The 19158-nt window shown below is 41.8% G+C and overlaps 1 protein-coding gene across 2 annotated transcripts; it reads right to left on the bottom strand.

The window, feature by feature from the left end:
- hgh1 (HGH1 homolog) lies at nt 1-18936 on the bottom strand. Of its 2 annotated transcripts, none has more exons than XM_084312503.1 (10): nt 18808-18936; nt 18205-18351; nt 16586-16724; nt 14329-14466; nt 13353-13507; nt 11505-11605; nt 3122-3220; nt 1704-1795; nt 1465-1587; nt 1-895 (listed from the first exon to the last, which is right to left on the bottom strand). In XM_084312503.1, the coding sequence occupies exons 2-10, from the start codon at nt 18312-18314 to the stop codon at nt 644-646; spliced, it is 1209 nt and encodes a 402-aa protein (XP_084168629.1). In that variant the 5' UTR covers nt 18315-18351; nt 18808-18936; the 3' UTR covers nt 1-643. The 2 variants fall into 2 exon arrangements, with proteins under 2 accessions (XP_084168629.1, XP_084168630.1); XM_084312504.1 differs by having other exon boundaries at nt 18835-18929.
- Nucleotides 18937-19158: the final 222 nt, after the last annotated feature.

The raw sequence follows: 19158 nt of genomic DNA, 5'->3' as shown, positions 1-19158 counted from the left end.
TTTTTATCCTGCACCTTTCTAAAAGCTCTGTGGATGTAAGTTTAGTCCTTTGAGCTTGACGTAGCTTTTAATTTTGTTCAGTGCTTGCAAGACAGCAGATGAGAGAGCACACCAAGTCACCATTACTTTTGGCTAAGCCTTGGAAAATATATGCCTGTAAGAACATTCCTTTGTTTTTCTTGAACAATTCCAGTCGTTGTATTTACAAAAGTAAAGATTTGTCTCGTTTTCCACAGGATACATTGAAAGTTTCCCCTGAACGGTAAATCTCTCGACTCGGCAGCAGCAAACTAGGATTTACCGTTTGTGGCCGTTAAGACGTCAACAACCAAATACTGCTAAAGATGACGTTTTGATAAACAAGGAACAGGAGTTTCTGATTGGAGTTCAATCCATTGAAATAATGGTTCAGATCTGTTGAGTAGCTGTGGAGCGGGTAATGAGATCTCTGTATCTGACCTCAGGTCTGTTGCTGTAGCTGTGGAGCGGGTAATGAGATCTCTGTATCTGACTTCAGGTCTGTTGCTGTAGCTGTGGAGCGGGTAATGAAATCTCTGTATCTGACTTCAGGTCTGTTGCTGTAGCTGTGGAGCGGAACGTTCCATTCCTCCTCCTCGTTGTTCCATCCATCAGTTTGTCCCTCTTATCTCTCCATCTCTTCTGGAACCTTAGCTTTCTCCTCCTCCTGTCTCCTCTTCTCCTCCTCCAGCTCCTCCAGCTCCTTGGTGTCGGCCTGTTTCAGCTTCTCCTCCTCCTCCTCCTGTATCCTCTTCTCCTCCTCCAGCTCCTCCAGCTCCTTGGTGTCGGCCTGCTTCAGCTTCTCCTCCACCTCGACGGGGATCTGCACCTCCATCAGGTTCTCCATCCCCTCGTCGGGTTCATCTCCTATCAACACCTGGAGGACGAGGCGTCAGATCGTTGTCAGATTGGTATAATTACAGTAAACAAATGAGACCACTGACAAACAACCAGTCTACCTATGACATAGATGTGATTTGGGAATAGTAGCATGTACAGGCAAGAAACGGCAACGTTTATAGTAGAATTGACGTATAGGGCTATAACTCAGCATTTCGGGAATGACCCCAGACCGCTTTAAAACCATACTTATATTCCCCACGGTATAACGCGGGAACGTATGGATGGAAAAAATTATTATTTTTCACATATTGAACAATAGATATGGGCCATAGTATTGTATCCATAGCTATAATATAGAATATAGTTATAGCTCTACAAACAAGGTGACGCACTCCTATCTTTTAAAGCGTGGCCTTGCTATGACGGGCTCTGTCTAATAGCTGGCACTGAATGAGTTAATAGTTTTATTGACTATATAATAGTATATTTCTACCTGGAACAGTAGTTATATTATATTAATAGTTAGTTATATATGATTATTTTCTATATGGACCAGTAATAGTAGTAGTAGGATAGTTATATAATAGTACAATATCTTTCTACCTGGACCAGTTTCTCACAGACCGCTCCTATATGAGGCTCCTTCTCCCATTGGTGTAGCTCTCGTATGATTGGATAGACGTTCCTCTTCTTTAGCATCAGCCGGCAAGTCTTGGTTGCTGTCAGCTAGGAACAGAGACATGATTACATCATAAGCATTCTGTATACCATCGTCTTTAGTGTGTGTGCGTGTGCGTGTGAGTGTGTGCGTGTGCGTGTGTGTGCGTGTGTGTGAGACCCACCAGTATGAGAGTCTCTAGTAACATCTTCCTGATGTCAGGGTCTGGTTCTCTCTTCTTATCGTCAGGAAGGTACTGGAGGTCCACTGGTAGATCTAATGGACATTATATATATATAAAGTTATAGCATATATGATAATAATAACTTTATTTATATAGCACCATTCATTCATACAGATTGCTTTACATAAACAAAACAAAAAGAATACAAATAAATAATAATAGCAAAATTAGACACTAAACGATAAGAAAAATTAAAAAATAAACGATAAAAAATGTAAGTAAAAATAATAGAAATAAATAAGAAAAAAAGAAATTACTTAATTTAAAAGCTAGTTTAAAAAGGTATATATAAAATATAAAGCATTATATCTAGAATATATAAACTCATAAACATAATATCTCCATACGTGTAAACCTTTTAGGAATCAAGAAAAACAAGCTTGTGTATAGCCATGTATTTATGAAGTTCTATCTACACTGTGTTTTGAATGGGTTTCAAGGACCTTTGGTCATAAAATTTAGTCACAACACAGAGAACCATGTACATTTTCCATTCAAGTAAAAACGTGAAAATAACTAACACTAATACAAGGTTTTCATCAGACAGCAGCGATATATTATTGTGGGATGGACAAATATATATATATAACAAATTAAGTTATAGTATATAGGGGTGTAATGGTACGTGTATTTGTTCCGTGACTTCACGGTACTGACGTTACGGTTCGGTACGTGGAGCCATATGACGAAGACGTCTCAGGGGGGACTATACGACACTAGGTGGAACTAAAACTAAACGAATGATAAATCCTCTGCTGACATTGTGTAACATGTCGTGTCGCGTGTCGTCTCTAGTTTTCCTTCTCTGCTTCACGTAAAGTAAAATCTACTCTAGAAGGAAAAGTGAAATGTTCTCATCTGTACCGACTCTTGCTGCACATACAGGGATGTGCACAGGTATGGGCTATTGTTGCCCGGGCAACAGCCCGTTTACTCTGATTGGCTGAGTTGCCCCTCTGGAGAGCCTTTTTTTCTTTACATAAAAAATGTACAAGCAACTCCGCTGCAAATACAGGGAGGAGCAAGAAGGCGCAGCGACACTGCCCCCACGGTTGAAAAATGTCACACTAAAGTGCCCTTTTAAATGGCGAAAACTAGAGGATGTGCCCCATTGGTGCCCTTCCAACCATCCAAGCTAAAATTTTCTAACCGTGCGGACGTTCGCTCACCGGTGTCACACAAAAGGCTGCTCGGCGTGTTGGTTGACATCGACCTGCATTAAATGTGACACCGATCTGCATTTTACTCTGAACACTCTGTGCCAAGAGAGAGTAGGGCAGGATCATGGTTCTATGGGTAGGATTGGTCCGGTAAGACTTTGGCAGGTAGATGAAGTGACGGCTCCAACACACACACACCTTCGTTCTCCTCCTCTGTCAGTTCTTCAGGACCAGCCAATGGCAACAGGAGGAATGGCAGGATGTCCACCTTGTCGCTTAACAACCACTCATGATGGGCTGGAGATAGAGATAGAGAGAGAGAGAGAGAGAGAGAGAGAGAGAGAGAGAGAGAGAGAGAGAGAGAGAGAGAGAGAGAGAGAGAGAGACACACACACACACACACACACACACACACACACACACACACACACACACACACACACACACACACACACACACCTCATCTCAGAATGACCAAAGCATGTGAAGGAACTAAACTAACCCTTAAAGCAGACATGAAACACTTCCAACATTTTAACATCATTAAATAATATGACACACAGCCAACACTTGGTTTGGAAGAAAATTAGGTTATTCATTCCCATATTAACCAGTAGGGGGCAGCCACGCTAGCCCATACAATAGATCATCTTTACCTGGGTATTGTTTACAGGCGCCACCTACTGGCAGCGACGATGGTTTTCGGCTGTGCAGCCTAACTGGTGTGCTAAAAGGACCAGGGAGGCTGGCATCACTCTCCACATGTCAGTATAGAGCATGACTCTGTTGCCTATAGACCCGTTTGCTGTATACGTCAGACTCAGTGTGCGCGCGCATCAATGAGGGCAAAAGGAACGTAATCCTGGTTAGAACAACAGGGCAGACTACAATATATTTGAAATTTGTTAGCCATGCTAGCGATCTAAACAAGTATAACAAAGCAGGGTAGCCGGACCAGCACTCACAGGTTCAATGTTTTTTTAATTGGCAGCCTGAATCAAAGCAGACATGTTTCGGACTAATGTCCTTCTTCAGTGGTATGGCTAGCACTGGAAATGAATTCAAGGTGATGATTATATACACCTGGCAGGTAAATGACACGGCAGGAAATGACATCACAACGCAGGTGTGCCTATGCAATATGACTAAATGAATGACCTATCAAAATAGAGTACAATCATAATTTATACATATGTATAGATATATCTATATCTATCATCAATAAATTTATAAACAATACAATACAAAACGAAACAAAATTACCAGAAACTTGATAACATATAGCATGCCCTTTCATTTATAGGGCTAATTGAGCCACTTTACTTGAATTGAATTAATTGATTTCAAATTATCCATAGGGCATCTAGTTTGGCAACAAACAACATCTTTAATCAGACCAGAAATAACAATGTGGGAGTAAGGAGGTTAAAGGAAACAGGTTAAGACGTTCTCTTCATTCATACCTTTAGGTTCGATACAATTAAACAGGTGGATATAATAACATTCACGTTGCAGCAGCAGTTTGTGTCTGTCTCCACCTCGCGCTGGCCTGAGTACTAGCTCTAGTCCCATATATTTGAGGTCGTTGACGGTATGCTTACACTTAGAGAAATGCCGAGCTACCGATGACTTGACATCTAAATTCCTCACAGCACATTTGTGTTCACTTATTCTTGATTTAAAGGCTCTCGTTGTTTTGCCCACATAGGAAAAATTACAAGGACATTTTAGCAAATACACCAGATTGGACGAATTACACGTTATCCGTCCTTTGACTCGGATATTTTTCCCCGTTTTTGGATGTGCGAAAAATTTATCTTTAATCATACCCTGGCACTGAACACAGGATTGGCAGGGAAAATTTCCGTCTGGGATGTTGGTCATAAAATGAGAAGGTTTCTTTAAGGGCAAATCAGTTTTGACTAGGAGATTAGATAAATTTGCTTGTCTCTTGTAAAAATAGTTAGGCGAATGCTGAAACGCTGTCCCTATGAGAGGGTCGGACTGCAGAATATGCCAATGTTTATTGACAATAGTCCGCGTGTCTCTCGTAATAGGGCTGTAAGTAGACACGAAAGATACTTTGTCAGGTTTATCTTCTTTCTTTCTGGGGATAAACAACGTGGCCCTGTCGATATGCTTGGTTTTATTAAAGGCTTTTAGTGTCAAATCAGCACTATATCCTCTCTCGTGGAAACTGCCACGGAGTACCTTTGCTTGTGCAATAAATGTATCGTCAGTATCACATATTCTCTTATAGCGAAGTATTTGGCTATAAGGAAGACTGTTCTTCAAGGCTGGGGTGTGATAACTAGAATAATGTAAGAACGAGTTACGATCCGTCTCCTTTTTAAAAACCTCTGTGTGTAATGAGATGCCATCTGGGGCTTTCTTGATCAAAACATCGAGGAAGGGTAAATTATACATATCAAACTTTAATGTAAACTTTATCGTTCTTCTACAGGAGTTCAGGTACTCAAGGAAGGCAAAAAGTTCGGATGATGAACCAGACCAAATAAAAAACAGATCGTCAATATAGCGCATATACGATTTGACACATTTCTCAAACGGGTTATTATTAAAGATATGATCCACTTCATATTTGGACATATAAAGATTGGCTAGGTTCACAGCGGCTGGAGAGCCCATGCTGAGGCCTCTGTTTTGTAAATAGTATTTATCTTGGAATCTAAAATAATTTCTAGTTAGAACTAGATCCGTTAAACTAACCAGCGCTTCTGTAGGGGGGAGTAATACTTCCCTCGAGTTTAAATAAAAACTCAGCGCGTCCAGCGCATCTGCATGTGGAATGCTGGGGTAAAGGCTGACTACATCTATGGTAACTAGTAAGTCTGTAGGACTAATGTTGCAGGACGAGAGCCTGTTCAAAAAAGTAGTGGTATCCTTCAAGTAACCACGCTGAGAAGAGGCCAAATCCTTAATATGCGCATCAATGAACTGAGAGATTTTTTCTGTGGCAGAGCCAATACCGGAAACAATAGGTCTACCAGGAGGGTTAATCATATCCTTATGGATTTTAGGTAAAGTGTAAATAATAGGAGTAACCGGGTACTCTACGAACATAAACTTGAATTCATTTTCTGTAATTGCCTCAGACAATCTCAGGCTTTTAAGGACCGTTTTGATTTCCGTAGAAAATCTGAACACAGGGTCTGAATTTAGAAGGGTATATACCTCAATCTCATTCAATTGTCTGTTTATCTCAGATATATACGAGCTCTTGTTTTGGAGCACGATACCAGACCCCTTGTCAGCTTTTCTAAAAATTAAATCTTCCTTCTTCATGAGCTCCTTCAGTGCTGCAGACTCCGATTCAAGTAAATTTGGATAAAGATGGGCTTTGTGACTGGTCTCACATAACTTAAGGACATCATTTTGTACTAATCTGCAGAAAGTTTCAACTGAGGGAGGATTGAGATGGGGAGTAAACAGACTACGGGGTTTAAATACTTTTCTTTTAAAGGTGTCTGGCTCTATCTCAGGCCTAGCATCAGCATCATCATCACTTATCAACACATTTTCATTAGCGTATTGAGTTCTCTTATCAAACCCTCTGGCATAAAATGCTTTCAACTTAATATTTCTAAAAAACTTAAATAGTTCTACCTTAGTAGTAAATGCATCCACCTTGCGGGCTGGTACAAAAGATAAACCTTTAGACAGGATATTATGATGTGGGTCGCTCAATAATACATCTGAAATGTTGACAATGTTAGATGTAATGCTCATCACCGGAACCGTGGATTTTTTCCTCTGGCCCCGCCTCGTCTTCCTATGGGTTCTCTCTCCGGTCGGGGCGGGAGCGGAGCGTCCTGCTCGCCTCGAAAAACAGACTGGCTCCGGAGCGGGTATCTGCCTGGCTGAGAGGGCGCCTCGTCGGAGCTCACCGCTGTGGAGGAGGAGTCGGTATGTCGTTGCCTGTCTCTGGGCTGCCAAGTCGGCCTGCGGTTCCTGGAAGGTGGATTGTGGAGCCATGGATACACCATATGTGTTGCGTAGTCTTGAACATCTCTTCTCCTCTTGGCTCTCTTGTGCAGTTCGATGTCCTGTTTATACTTATCAAGTTTCTGGTTCACTGACACGAGCAGTTCGGTCAGTTGGTCAGGGGTTAGAATAGTTTTAATTTCTTCCTCTAACAAGGCAAGATCCTCTCTGACTTTGGCTAATTTAGAGCCTTCATTATCTATGATTAAAAGCAGTAGATCCATGGAACACTTATCCAGGATCGAACACCACTTTTCACAGAACTCAGGTGAATCTCTTCCCAGCGTGGGTTCTTTGTTGATGCGAAGGCCCCTCGGTATAATGGCATCCTGCCAGTAATTGGTGAGGGTCGTACCGTGGAGTAGGGTACGCGTCTCTCTCTGCCTTAGACGTGAGAGCGACAAGGCCAGTGCTTCTCTTCCTTTGGGTGGAGCAGGTGCCGAACTCTCTGGCACTGGGAATAAGCTGCAGATTCTGTCGCTTTCCCCCTTGGAAAAAGCAAAGCCTCTTTTCTCCATGTTTAGCAGTATGAGCTGCTGTCGTCCTCCAGGGAATTGGGTTCGTAGAAAAATGTTTGGAGCTGCAGGTCTCGAAAGCTATTTGGGTAGCTTTGAATCAATATAGTCAAGTTAGACCGCGCTCACAAGTACTCACACTGGGTGCTGTAATCCCATAAAGTTCAGTATAACAAAGCAGGGTAGCCGGACCAGCACTCACAGGTTCAATGTTTTTTTAATTGGCAGCCTGAATCAAAGCAGACATGTTTCGGACTAATGTCCTTCTTCAGTGGTATGGCTAGCACTGGAAATGAATTCAAGGTGATGATTATATACACCTGGCAGGTAAATGACACGGCAGGAAATGACATCACAACGCAGGTGTGCCTATGCAATATGACTAAATGAATGACCTATCAAAATAGAGTACAATCATAATTTATACATATGTATAGATATATCTATATCTATCATCAATAAATTTATAAACAATACAATACAAAACGAAACAAAATTACCAGAAACTTGATAACATATAGCATGCCCTTTCATTTATAGGGCTAATTGAGCCACTTTACTTGAATTGAATTAATTGATTTCAAATTATCCATAGGGCATCCAAGTTTGGCAACAAACAACATCTTTAATCAGACCAGAAATAACAATGTGGGAGTAAGGAGGTTAAAGGAAACAGGTTAAGACGTTCTCTTCATTCATACCTTTAGGTTCGATACAATTAAACAGGTGGATATAATAACATTCACGTTGCAGCAGCAGTTTGTGTCTGTCTCCACCTCGCGCTGGCCTGAGTACTAGCTCTAGTCCCATATATTTGAGGTCGTTGACGGTATGCTTACACTTAGAGAAATGCCGAGCTACCGATGACTTGACATCTAAATTCCTCACAGCACATTTGTGTTCACTTATTCTTGATTTAAAGGCTCTCGTTGTTTTGCCCACATAGGAAAAATTACAAGGACATTTTAGCAAATACACCAGATTGGCCGAATTACACGTTATCCGTCCTTTGACTCGGATATTTTTCCCCGTTTTTGGATGTGCGAAAAATTTATCTTTAATCATACCCTGGCACTGAACACAGGATTGGCAGGGAACATTTCCGTCTGGGATGTTGGACATAAAATGAGAAGGTTTCTTTAAGGGCAAATCACTATTTACAAAACAGAGGCCTCAGCATGGGCTCTCCAGCCGCTGTGAACCTAGCCAATCTTTATATGTCCAAATATGAAGTGGATCATATCTTTAATAATAACCCGTTTGAGAAATGTGTCAAATCGTATATGCGCTATATTGACGATCTGTTTTTTATTTGGTCTGGTTCATCATCCGAACTTTTTGCCTTCCTTGAGTACCTGAACTCCTGTAGAAGAACGATAAAGTTTACATTAAAGTTTGATATGTATAATTTACCCTTCCTCGATGTTTTGATCAAGAAAGCCCCAGATGGCATCTCATTACACACAGAGGTTTTTAAAAAGGAGACGGATCGTAACTCGTTCTTACATTATTCTAGTTATCACACCCCAGCCTTGAAGAACAGTCTTCCTTATAGCCAAATACTTCGCTATAAGAGAATATGTGATACTGACGATACATTTATTGCACAAGCAAAGGTACTCCGTGGCAGTTTCCACGAGAGAGGATATAGTGCTGATTTGACACTAAAAGCCTTTAATAAAACCAAGCATATCGACAGGGCCACGTTGTTTATCCCCAGAAAGAAAGAAGATAAACCTGACAAAGTATCTTTCGTGTCTACTTACAGCCCTATTACGAGAGACACGCGGACTATTGTCAATAAACATTGGCATATTCTGCAGTCCGACCCTCTCATAGGGACAGCGTTTCAGCATTCGCCTAACTATTTTTACAAGAGACAAGCAAATTTATCTAATCTCCTAGTCAAAACTGATTTGCCCTTAAAGAAACCTTCTCATTTTATGTCCAACATCCCAGACGGAAATGTTCCCTGCCAATCCTGTGTTCAGTGCCAGGGTATGATTAAAGATAAATTTTTCGCACATCCAAAAACGGGGAAAAATATCCGAGTCAAAGGACGGATAACGTGTAATTCGTCCAATCTGGTGTATTTGCTAAAATGTCCTTGTAATTTTTCCTATGTGGGCAAAACAACGAGAGCCTTTAAATCAAGAATAAGTGAACACAAATGTGCTGTGAGGAATTTAGATGTCAAGTCATCGGTAGCTCGGCATTTCTCTAAGTGTAAGCATACCGTCAACGACCTCAAATATATGGGACTAGAGCTAGTACTCAGGCCAGCGCGAGGTGGAGACAGACACAAACTGCTGCTGCAACGTGAATGTTATTATATCCACCTGTTTAATTGTATCGAACCTAAAGGTATGAATGAAGAGAACGTCTTAACCTGTTTCCTTTAACCTCCTTACTCCCACATTGTTATTTCTGGTCTGATTAAAGATGTTGTTTGTTGCCAAACTTGGATGCCCTATGGATAATTTGAAATCAATTAATTCAATTCAAGTAAAGTGGCTCAATTAGCCCTATAAATGAAAGGGCATGCTATATGTTATCAAGTTTCTGGTAATTTTGTTTCGTTTTGTATTGTATTGTTTATAAATTTATTGATGATAGATATAGATATATCTATACATATGTATAAATTATGATTGTACTCTATTTTGATAGGTCATTAATTTAGTCATATTGCATAGGCACACCTGCGTTGTGATGTCATTTCCTGCCGTGTCATTTACCTGCCAGGTGTATATAATCATCACCTTGAATTCATTTCCAGTGCTAGCCATACCACTGAAGAAGGACATTAGTCCGAAACATGTCTGCTTTGATTCAGGCTGCCAATTAAAAAAACATTGAACCTGTGAGTGCTGGTCCGGCTACCCTGCTTTGTTATACTGAACTTTATGGGATTACAGCACCCAGTGTGAGTACTTGTGAGCGCGGTCTAACTTGACTATAGCGATCTAAACAATCAATCCATGCCAAAGCTAGATAACGTCACAGTGACCAATCGCGGCCACTCTTATTGTCTGGGACCAAATACGGCCACGCCCCACTCCCAGCAAAAAGTGGGAATCTCTAGAATGGGTTTGGGGCGTCGCTGTATACGGAAGTGGCTCTCAAGGTGACGATTAGACAACACTTTTTTGTTGTCAGTAGATGGCAGCATTGGTTTAAAATTAAAGGCTGAAAATGTTGAGAACTACAACACTGCATTTCCCAAGAGCGTTAGCACAGGTCGCAGGTCACTGGGATGTGTCTATATTCTCCGACGTGATCTAAACAGCGTTAAACGATACTGCGACCTCGGTATAGCGACCGAGAATGGCCAACTAATTATCTTAACAAAAGTGCGCTGGTAGCGTTACATATGTTGTCTAAAGGGGGACATATGGTACAATTTAAGATTCTAATGATAATCGGCATATAAAGGACAACATAGAGCATCGTTAATTTGTAAGAAAACTCAATGAAAACGGCGCAGGGTGCTATTGTTATGAAAATGTGATAGAATCCTATAAAAATGTGGACGCATTTGGCCTACGTTCCGTTATGTAAAAGGTGAAAATTACAAAATTACATCCAGACGTTTTCGTTTGAAACAACTTTTAGTCAGGAGAGTGTCATGGTTTCTCCATAGAGCCCAGTCATACTTTTTTAGCGCAGCAGCTCACGCAGGTAGGGGGCAACTTAGTCACGTGACTCAGTTGGTATTGCTGATGGCCTCGAACACGGTATGTTTGTATACAGCAAACAGGTCTATACTCAATTTATACCTGCCTACTGCGGTCTACAACTGCCCTACACTGTAATCATAACTACCTACCTCAAATTATAGTCTACATATTTGGTTTCTTTAAAGATAATAGAATAATATATATCTATAGAGAAATAAATAATATCACAATGCATTTCAATAAACATGTGTAACCAGGGCTATTCCTATTGTACATACAGGTAGTACCATTATATACAATCAGTAACATGTTGGTAATGATCACATGGGTGTTTCATGTCTGCTTCAAACCCAACCGTGCGTGTGCATATGCGTGCGCTACCGTGGTCAAAGCAGCAGTTGCGTAGGGTTCCGATGACTCCTCCCCTCCTGACTGTCGAGGCCTCATACTGGGTGTAGGGCAACAGCCTCTGAATAACACACCTAGAGAGAGAGAGAGAGAGAGAGAGAGAGAGAGAGAGAGAGAGAGAGAGAGAAGACAGACAGACAGACAGACAGACACAGACACACACACACACACTATTAGCCTACAGCCATAGACCTATGATATCAATATACAGTAGATATCCTACCTGTCTTTATCCAGTATTAAGTGTCTGGTCTCAGGTTAGACAGTAGAGGTCCTACCCGTCTTTATCCAGTATTACAGGTCTTTATCCAGTATAAAGTGTCTGGTCTAGACCAGGGATCACCAACACGGTGCCCGCGGGTACCAGGTAGCCCCAAGGACCACATAAGTCGCCAGCGGCAAGCCTGGGTGTATAAAGTGTTGAATATTGATATTATCGGTTTCCCACCTTGTTCAGTCATTGTTGATAATTATAGTGAGAAATCATTAACGTGATCAGTGTCTTCACAAAGATGAGTATCATTCATCCTTGATAATAATATATAACTAAAGTCAAACTGAGCAAATTTGTTATTTCAGAAGAGTGTCAAACTGGTAGCCCTTCGTATGACTCAGTACCCATGAAGTAGCTCTCAGTTTCAAAAAGGTTGGTGACCCCTGGTCTAGACAGTATAAAGTATAAAGTGTATGGTCTAGACCAGCAGTTCTCAAACTACGGGTCGCGACCCAAAGTGGGGCACATTGGCAAAAGAATTAAGAAAAAAAGATCAAGATCAGATTGTTTTCCACCTGGCAGCCGTTTGTATTTGCCATGTCTCGCCCCCTCATCAACGGAGGCCGACGCAGTTCCAATACACATCTCACTACATCCTGCGCAGGTATAATCATGGAGGCCACGTCTGGTCTTTTGTGTGACCTGAAGCGGTGCCGGCTGGCCGTGTGTTCCAAATGCTGGCAAGAGAGTCTAGTGCTATTTTTGAGCTATTTTGCTTCCATAACATGTCTTCCTTCAGACTAGTGGAAAGGAAACATTCAAAATACACATTTAGGTGTTTATTTTACTATACTTTGTCATGCTGCACCTGTAGATTTAGCCTAAATTCAGCACGGTTGCTCTCTGCCCAATATCATATGAGGCACCGTTGTAGGGGGGGGGGGGTTTGCCACAAACAACGAGCTCCCATTGGCTGATGCAGATTTCTGACAACGTGATTGGTTCAGATGCATCACATGCTCTGACATTCCTGACATAGCTTTTCTCCGTGGGACCTGTCAAAACGCGGACCTGTGTGTAAAAGCCTCATCGAAAATACGACAACAGTTGTCACTTGCAAGAAGATGGAAAGGAAAATGAAAATACTGAAGCAGAAGATGAAATGCCTTCACAAAGTGCATCGATGCGTAAGCTGTCACTTGGAAAGCAGGAGTGTTTGGACAGCGGGGCAATGGCTGATAGTGGCTGGTAGTTCATGTAGCGTGTTTGAATGAACAGATCGGTGGGTTGATATGTCCTAATTGTGCAGGGACAGGGCTTCAAATGATAATTGATCCGCAGAATCAGGGGGTTTCGATAAATATGCCTAGTTTTATAAATGTGTATACAGAAACAATTAATTTAATTGATAAGTGCTGTAATTTCATTTTCTAATAAATATGCATGATCAAATTCAACAATGTGCGCTTTTATTTTGATATTCCTTATTTCCACATTGAAATTACGCGATACATTAAGTGTGGGGTCGCCAAAAGAAATCCTAAATGAAATGGGGTCGTGGTATACAAAAGGTTGAGAACCCCTGGTCTAGACAGTAGAGGTCCTACCTGTCTTTATCCAGTATAAAGTGTCTGATCTCTGGTAGTTGGGTCAGGTTAGACAGTAGAGGTGCTAGGTAATGGAGAGATGCCATCTTGTTGTATCCCTCGGTACATAAGATCTCCACCAGCTTGGCCAGACCGACATTCTCCTCCTGGAGAACCTGGTGGACCCAGAGAACAGAGAACACAGAGCGTGAGATAAGAGAGAACGAGTGAGAAACTGTTAGATAACTGTTAGATGTTACCGGGGCTTTATCAGTCAAACTTTTGCAGATAACATTATATATATGATATATTATATATGGTGATACATATATAATTATATATATGTGGTACAAATAATGCCAGCTAACAAACACATCTGTCTATCCCTGGTACAGATAATGCCAGCTAACAAACACATCTGTCTAGCCCTGGTACAGATAATGCCAGCTAACAAACACATCTGTCTAGCCCTGGTACAGATAATGCCAGCTAAGCTAATAGATACAGCCATCTAGCCCTGGTACAGATAATGCCAGCTAAGCTAACAGATACAGCCACCTAGCCCTGGTAGATACCATCTAGCCCTGGTAGATCATATCAGCTAACAGATACAGCTGTCTAGCCCTGGTACAGATCATATCAGCTAACAAACACATCTGTCTAGCCCTGGTACAGATAATGCCAGCTAACAGATACAGCCATCTAGCCCTGGTAGATAATATCAGCTAACAGATACAGCTGACTGACCTTGAAGACAGTCCTGTCTTCCATATAGCTATAGTTTTATCCGGGCTAACCTTGAAGAAAGTCCAGTCCCTCATATAGCTATAGTTTTATCCGGGCTGACCTTGAAGAAAGTCCAGTCTCTCATATAGCTATAGTTTTATCCTGGCTGACCTTGAAGAAAGTCCAGTCCCTCATATAGCTATAGTTTTATCCGGGCTGACCTTGAAGAAAGTCCAGTCTCTCATATAGCTATAGTTTTATCCTGGCTGACCTTGAAGACGGTCTTGCAGGTCTTCAAGTGGCGGGACAAGTTGGTCAGGATGGTACAGATCCGGTCAGAGAACATGAACTCTGGGTCGAGAAGGTTCTTGAATAACGTTGGCAAAACATTGGCTTCTGTCACCAGCACCTGGTGGAAGAGGAGAGGAGAGGAGAGAGCACAGGAGAAGAGGGGAGGAGGAATTTAGCATAGGATAAGAGGAGAGGAGGAGAGAGCATAGGAGAAGAGGACAGAGAGCAGAATAGAAATGTATTTTTCAGAACATGGAATCGACATCACACTGTTTCAATACTGACTCTACTTTTCAGGGTGTGTTCATAAATTCATCAAAGCAGCTCGTGCTGTCCTGCTCTATGATTGTGGAACTTCCCACCAGTCAGGATAGCTGAAACCTCTTCAATCAATATCTAAAATAATAACCTTGTGGCTTTTACCATTATGTACTTAACCAACACCTACTATGTACCATGCTAATAGGTCTATATACTACTATCTACTATGTTTATTCAAAACACAATCTGCTGTTTGAATGTTTACAACGTCAGCCAAACAGTATGGAGCAGACGTGCTTACGTTGCCAACAAGCTAGTTGTCCGTCTTCAACAATGAAGATAAATCCCACCCAGGACATTCTCTCTATGAGGTCAAAGCCTCATGGGCAGTGGAAGACGTCATAATGACACCACCCTCTACCCTCGATTTAGAAGCTATACGATGGCCGGGTCATTTGAATGTCCTGATACCTCAGCCTCTCTCTCTCTCTTGTCAGGCAACGCAGTAACTACAAGTAAACGTTCCTCCTTGTGTGTTTTGTAGGAGTGGCCTTTTACTGCTGTTGTCTGACACCCGCTCATTTTCGCCTAAGTGTAGTCCTTCGAAAAGCAGGAAGCTGGAGCATGCTCAGTAGTTTAGGACTACAGGTATATCTCTGTAAAGCAGGAAGCTGGAGCACGCTAAGTATTTTAGGACTACAGGTATATCTCTGTAAAGCAGGAAGCTGGAGCATGCTCAGTAGTTTAGGACTACAGGTATATCTCTGTAAAGCAGGAAGCTGGAGCATGCTCAGTAGTTTAGGACTATATCTATGTAAAGCAGGAAGCTGGAGCATGCTCAGTAGTTTAGGACTATATCTCTGTAAAGCAGGAAGCTGGAGCATGCTCAGTAGTTTAGGACTATATCTCTTTAAAGCAGGAAGCTGGAGCATGCTCAGTAGTTTAGGACTATATCTCTGTAAAGCAGGAAGCTGGAGCATGCTCAGTAGTTTAGGACTATATCTCTGGCTTGACGATATGTACTGAGTTGGCTGTGGGATAATTTTACTCTGTAGTATGTGATTCACAAACACAACCTATCAGATTAGAACCAGTTAACTAGGAACACGCCAACATTATGGGAAATGTGCTTACCGTCTTCTCCAGAGTCAGACAGGAAGATAAGATACCAATTTCCCCTCTGTGCGTTCAGTAGAAAGCTATCCGGATGCAAGCTAGCCCAGCTTAGCACAAATTAATGGAAGCGTATGTAGACCAGCTAGCCTAGCTGTATCCGGTTGATATCCATTAATATTTATCCACTTCCATTGACTTTTTGTGCTATGGGTAAGCACATTTCCCATAATAATAACAAATTAATTATCTCTAACACAACAATATAAACATGACAAAGAAGCAACAAATGAGACAAAAAGGTTTTGCTCTTTTTGAACTCTCACTTGGTGTATCTAAAAAAGAAAATTTTAATTAAGTAAACTGGAGAACATTAGATTAGGTAGTAAGTATGTGACGCCAACCCTTATGGTTGATGGATCAATATATCGTTGGCCTCATACAGTAGTTGCCTAGGTCGTTCCCTATTTTGTTAAATTGAGACTGTACTCTTTCCTCACATTGCTGCATCTTCCTGGCTTATTGCCTGTGTCCTCGGCAGTCAGAACACTTGTTACTTAAAAAAAATCCCCATTTACCTGACTCGTATGACTTGTGACTGACTTCCGAGGCTTGGAGGATGACTCGGGCGGCTGTCGTATTGGGGCTGGCGATATGGATTAGAAGGGGGGAGCAGGGTTGATAGAGCTAAAGGTGATAGAATAGTGAGGGGGGGACTGGGTATATTTTGTATTTGTTTGTTTTTTTGTCAGGTTTTGGGTCTGTGTTTGTTATTTTTGTTGTCTTGTCATTATTGTAGTTATTGTTGTCATCAATGTTGTTTGTTTTTGAAAAAGAAAAGAAAATATTTCCTGGCGTCCCACCTCGTGTAGTGTCTCGTCGGCGGAAAGGTTGATGAGGGCGTGATAACAGTCCTTCGCTATGGCAATAGAAGGGTCAGAGGTCAGGATGACCACCATTTTTAGGACGTCGGGCATGGAGCGGAGATAACGGCAGCCATCTCTGAGGGACAGACAGGTGGTAAGAGGAAAATTATTTTCAACCTTTACCATATTGTTTTCTCATCTGGTATCATACAGACTCATTCAAACACATTTAATGAGGTTGAACCCGCATAGTAACAGCCCCTTGGTGGACACACACTCGCAAGTTCAAATACCCCCCCACACTTCACTACCCGAATAGAGGCCTTGCAGAGAATGTTTGTATAGTTCTCTTTCTTCCAACATGGCTGCCTGTAACATGTAGTTACCACTTTCAAAAGAACATGCCATATTTTTGTGCAGCGGTGCAAGCAGATAAAACATGATACTACTGTTTCACTGAGACTTGTTTACAAGATCCAGTAATAAATGTGTTCGTTAATTTAGTTTGACAGTTATTGGGAGATTAGTTTGAATATGGCCACCAGCGATGTCATCAGGGACATTGAATCCTTGTGTTGAGATAATTACAGCTCAATGATATGATGTAGATGAAAGAACAGAAATACCTTATCTTGTATGGACTGCTACCTTATCATTTCATTGAGCTGGAATGCACACAACACATGGATTCAATGTCCCGGTTTTTATTTCTATATAAAAAAGAAAACGCATACACGCAGGTGATGTATTCTGTGGATGCCTAAACACAGAGTAACACCGGTATCACAGACTACCGATGCAAGGCTACCATGGGGTCCCCGGAACCCTCCAATTGACATGTCCCCCATGTGGCCTCCCCCCAACAAATCATGTTAAACACAGATTCGGCTCAAACAAGGGACTAAACACGTTTCGCAATTATGCCACATCAATGTGGAACGCCCTACCCAAAGCTGTAAAGGAATGTGAATGCCTACCCACATTCAAAACCGCTCTAAAAGAGCACCTACGGGAGACTGCAATTCGAAACTGGCCACCGTAAATGTCCAAACCCCCCCACCCCCTCCTAATAGACAGTCTCCTCCCCACCATATGTATATATTCTCTCCCCACCGTATGTATATTTCTCTCCCACCCACCCACCCACCCCCTCCTAATAGACAGTCTCCTCCCCACCATATGTATATATTCTCTCCCCACCGTATGTATATTTCTCTCCCACCCACCCACCCCCTCCTAATGTACAGTCTCCTCCCCATCATATGTATATATTCTCTGTCAGGATCTATGGGTAACAGTACTGTATATTTGCATATCATATATGTCACAAATGTAACAGTACTATATACCTGTATGTCATGTATGTCCCTATGCCATAAATGTCATGATGTCATGTATGTCGTGTATGTCATAAATGTCATTATGAATTGAAAATGGGGGACCCTGGTGTAAACAAGACAAACGTCTTTCTCTGGTCTGCATCCCCTTAACAATTGTGTGTATTGAGCCGTACTGTATTGTACCCATTCTGCAATCTGTTAAATAAAGTTTTCATTCATTCATTCATATCATGTAACATATATTATTTACCATATCAACATTACCCCCCATGTTACCTGTTTCCTGATAGGCCCAGGATGTATTCCGTGGCGTGACCTTTGACATCGGGTCGTGTGTCAGGGGTCAGGAAGGGGAGCAGCTCCTTGGCTTCAGAGTCACTCAACATGGTGGAGCAACAGAACTGACGTTATTATCACTGTGATCTGAAACAATAACACAACTGGTCAATAATATCTGCTGAAACAATATGACTACATAATCAAATCAAATGTATTTGTAGAGCCCGAGATCACATGGAATTATTGCCCCCCCATGGGCTTTGCAAGTCAAGAAGAAACATCCCAATAGATCCAGAACAAAAAACACCATAAAATCCATAGTAATTATTATAACTCTGGTCAACAATATCTGCTGAAACAGTCCAACTACATCTTATATAACTGTGACCAATGTCTGAAACAACGACCAGAAGAAACGAGGGTCAGGGTTGTTTGTAGCAAACGCGTAGTTTATCTTCGATGTAATAATAATAATAATAAACAGTAGCAGAGCTAACAGGCTCCAGTTAGCTTCAATACTTTTGACAGCTGAACGAGGATATCCGACAATTTCGCTAGAAGTCCCATTATAATAATAATAATAATAATGCTCACACTCACACACGATGTAGAAGATAAAACCTTTACCAAGGTGACGTCTTGTAAAGTTATTATTGTTTGCTATTGTTTATGCTGTTAGCGTTAGCCTACTTCTTCACACATGTGTGTATCCTGCCATGCTGCTCCTCCAGAGTGACGAGAAACGGGTAGAAGGCAGAAGGCGCGGCTACGGTAGGCGTAACAATAGTATGCAGCTGCAGAACCACATCTCCAGCAGGCTGGGGTCCCGCAGGCTGAGGTCCCGGACGCTTCCATTGGCTGATTTGGGTCACGTGACCGTTCCACCCAATGGCTGAATTGGAGTGTTGCACTGCGGGCATTGGCTGATTTGGGTCACGTTGCACTGCGGGA

The sequence above is a fragment of the Notolepis coatsorum genome (assembly GCF_963971535.1).
Source record: "Notolepis coatsorum genome assembly, chromosome: 4".
Classification (NCBI taxonomy): Eukaryota; Metazoa; Chordata; class Actinopteri; order Aulopiformes; family Paralepididae; genus Notolepis; species Notolepis coatsorum.
The sequence above is the reverse complement of the archived record's forward strand: the minus strand, read 5'-3'. Positions and strand labels throughout refer to the sequence as shown.

Bases quoted from the DNA above. Each gene is read 5' to 3' on its own strand.
- hgh1 (XM_084312503.1), bottom strand. From the start codon at position 18,314: ATGTTGAGTGACTCTGAAGCCAAGGAGCTGCTCCCCTTCCTGACCCCT. The intron at 16,725-18,204 runs GTAACATGGGGG...TCTGTCCCTCAG, and splicing joins CTGGGCCTATCAGGAAACAG to AGATGGCTGCCGTTATCTCC. The intron at 1,796-3,121 runs GTGTGTGTGTGT...AATGTCCATTAG, and splicing joins GACAGAGGAGGAGAACGAAG to ATCTACCAGTGGACCTCCAG.